Source organism: Hippopotamus amphibius, chromosome 12 (genome assembly GCF_030028045.1).
Source record: "Hippopotamus amphibius kiboko isolate mHipAmp2 chromosome 12, mHipAmp2.hap2, whole genome shotgun sequence".
Classification (NCBI taxonomy): Eukaryota; Metazoa; Chordata; class Mammalia; order Artiodactyla; family Hippopotamidae; genus Hippopotamus; species Hippopotamus amphibius.
Genome location: NC_080197.1, coordinates 82,729,109 through 82,731,338, shown reverse-complemented (window position 1 = coordinate 82,731,338; position 2,230 = coordinate 82,729,109). Strand labels below are relative to the sequence as shown.

At 36.4% G+C, this 2,230-nt stretch overlaps 1 protein-coding gene across 1 annotated transcript; it reads left to right on the top strand.

Annotated features, from left to right (window-relative positions):
* The first annotated feature begins 1,016 nt into the window (after positions 1 to 1,016).
* LOC130833646 (olfactory receptor 12-like) lies at positions 1,017 to 1,952 on the top strand. The gene has a single exon (XM_057703479.1). The coding sequence runs from the start codon at positions 1,017 to 1,019 to the stop codon at positions 1,950 to 1,952; it is 936 nt and encodes a 311-aa protein (XP_057559462.1).
* Positions 1,953 to 2,230: the final 278 nt, after the last annotated feature.

The window sequence follows — 2,230 nt, the reverse complement described above, 5'->3', positions numbered from 1 at the left end:
GCTACTTCATTTCTTTACCTCTCACTGTATTTTATCTAAGGATATTTTATAGTCATAATAGGATAAACCTAAGTAAATATAGTGCAAGCTTGTTTAAATACATATTTTTACTTTTGTAGATATCTTTAAATTGTCCCATGTGTCTTCTTACCTTCATATGCACAGATCTTTGTATTTCAAAATACATTTGTGTGTTTCTGAAAAGACAGAAAAATCTCTGTCAATGATCTTAGAATTCTCCACTTGCATTCCAACAAGCAAAATTCAAAGTAAGCAAAAGGGAGAAGAAAGGAAGGAAGGAAGATAGGAAGGAAGGAAGGCAGGAAGGAAACACTGAAAGTCTGATTTTATTGTGTTTAGGAAATATAAGCAAGGGTCATTCTGTTTTTAGCAGACAAACTGTGCCACTAAGAGAGTATGTCATCATAGGGACAAAAATAATGGAAGAAATAAGGATATGATGTTAATGTGTAAAAGGATCATGCTTTTGACAAGATCTGAAGTCTTTCTCCTAATATAAGAAAGACAGATACAATATTTATAATTATTTTTCTACTGTAGATAAACTAATCATTTAAAACAAAATGCGACCATGAATTGAATGGATTTTACTCCAGGTAAAATCTTAAATGGATTTTAATGTCTGTGAGAAATATCCTCTAAGGAAGGCAATTTTCAACAGCAGTAAACTGATAATAAATCGAGGGGGAAAAAACTTTAATTTCCAGATATTTTCTTAGAATTTCTACTTTCCCAGAGCACCCTTGGAGGGCAAATCTACACGAAATATGCGTGTCTGAAAAAGGCTAACCAATCAGATTGAACTCTTCATTAGGAAGACTTCTTAAAAATGGTAATCTCTTTATGATCACTGGTGCTTTTTAAATGTTGGGAACAGTACAATATGAAATGAATTTTTTCCATGCTGGTTCCTACTTATTTTTACTATAGCAAGGATTCTGATCATTCATTTCTTTCATGTTTACTATCTCTCCAGTCCTACCTGTATCTCAGCTATGAAGAGTGAGTTTAATAGGAATTTCTCGGAGGTGACTGAGTTTATCCTGCTGGGATTCAGAACCCCTCCAAAGCTACAGATCCTCCTGTTTCTAGTGTTCTTGCTGGTCTACGGGGTCACTGTGGTGGGAAATATCAGCATGATAATTGTCATTAAGATGGACTCTAGACTTCAAATACCTATGTACTTCTTCCTTAGAAACTTGTCCTATTTAGATCTCTGCTACTCCACAGTCATTGCTCCCAAAATCTTGGCCAACTTCTTGTCTAATGAAAAGAAAATTTCTTACAAAGGCTGTGCGGTCCAATTTTTCTTCTTTGCCCTGTTTGCCACCACTGAGTGCTTTCTTCTGGCTGTCATGGCATTTGATCGATTCTCAGCCATTTGCTCCCCACTCCTGTACCCTGTGCACATGTCCCAGAAAGTCTGTGTCCGATTGGTAACTGGCTCCTATATCTGTGGCTGCATCAACTCTGTAGTCCAAACAGGTTTCACCTTCAGTCTGCGTTTCTGTGGGGAAAACAGATTGGACCACTTTTTCTGTGATGTCCCAGCTCTGATCAAGATCTCTTGTGTCGACACCTTTGTGAATGAGATTGTACTGTTTATTCTTTCTGCTCTCATCACCACCACCACCACAACTGTCATTCTGGTTTCCTATGCGTACATCCTCTCCACTGTCCTAAAGATCCCCTCAACTCGTGGCAGGAGTAAGACCTTCTCCACTTGTGGCTCCCATATAGCAGTGGTGAGTTTATTCTATGGGACTGTGTTCTTCATGTATGCCCAGCCTGGGGCCATCTCCTCACCAGAGATGAACAAGGTTGTAGCTCTGCTCTACACGCTTATAATACCAATGCTAAACCCTCTAATATACAGTCTGAGAAACAGAGATGTGCAAGATGCTGTGAAACGAATATTACACAGGAAATGATTCTCTCACCAATATTTGTAAAACTATTACATAATAGACAAATTGTGTTTTCTAAGGGTCTTAGTTATCCTTGTTTTTGCAAAATGATTATATCAAAGATATACATGGCAACAAATATTTTTCTAAGTCTTATAGAATGATATTTCTAATAATATAGGTATATAGGTGTGAAAACATTGTATGTTCTCAACTTGTGATGTGATAATAATATTTTCATTTCAATATTTCCTTCATTAGGAAGTAAATATTAAGAACTTCTATTATTCTTTAAAATAATA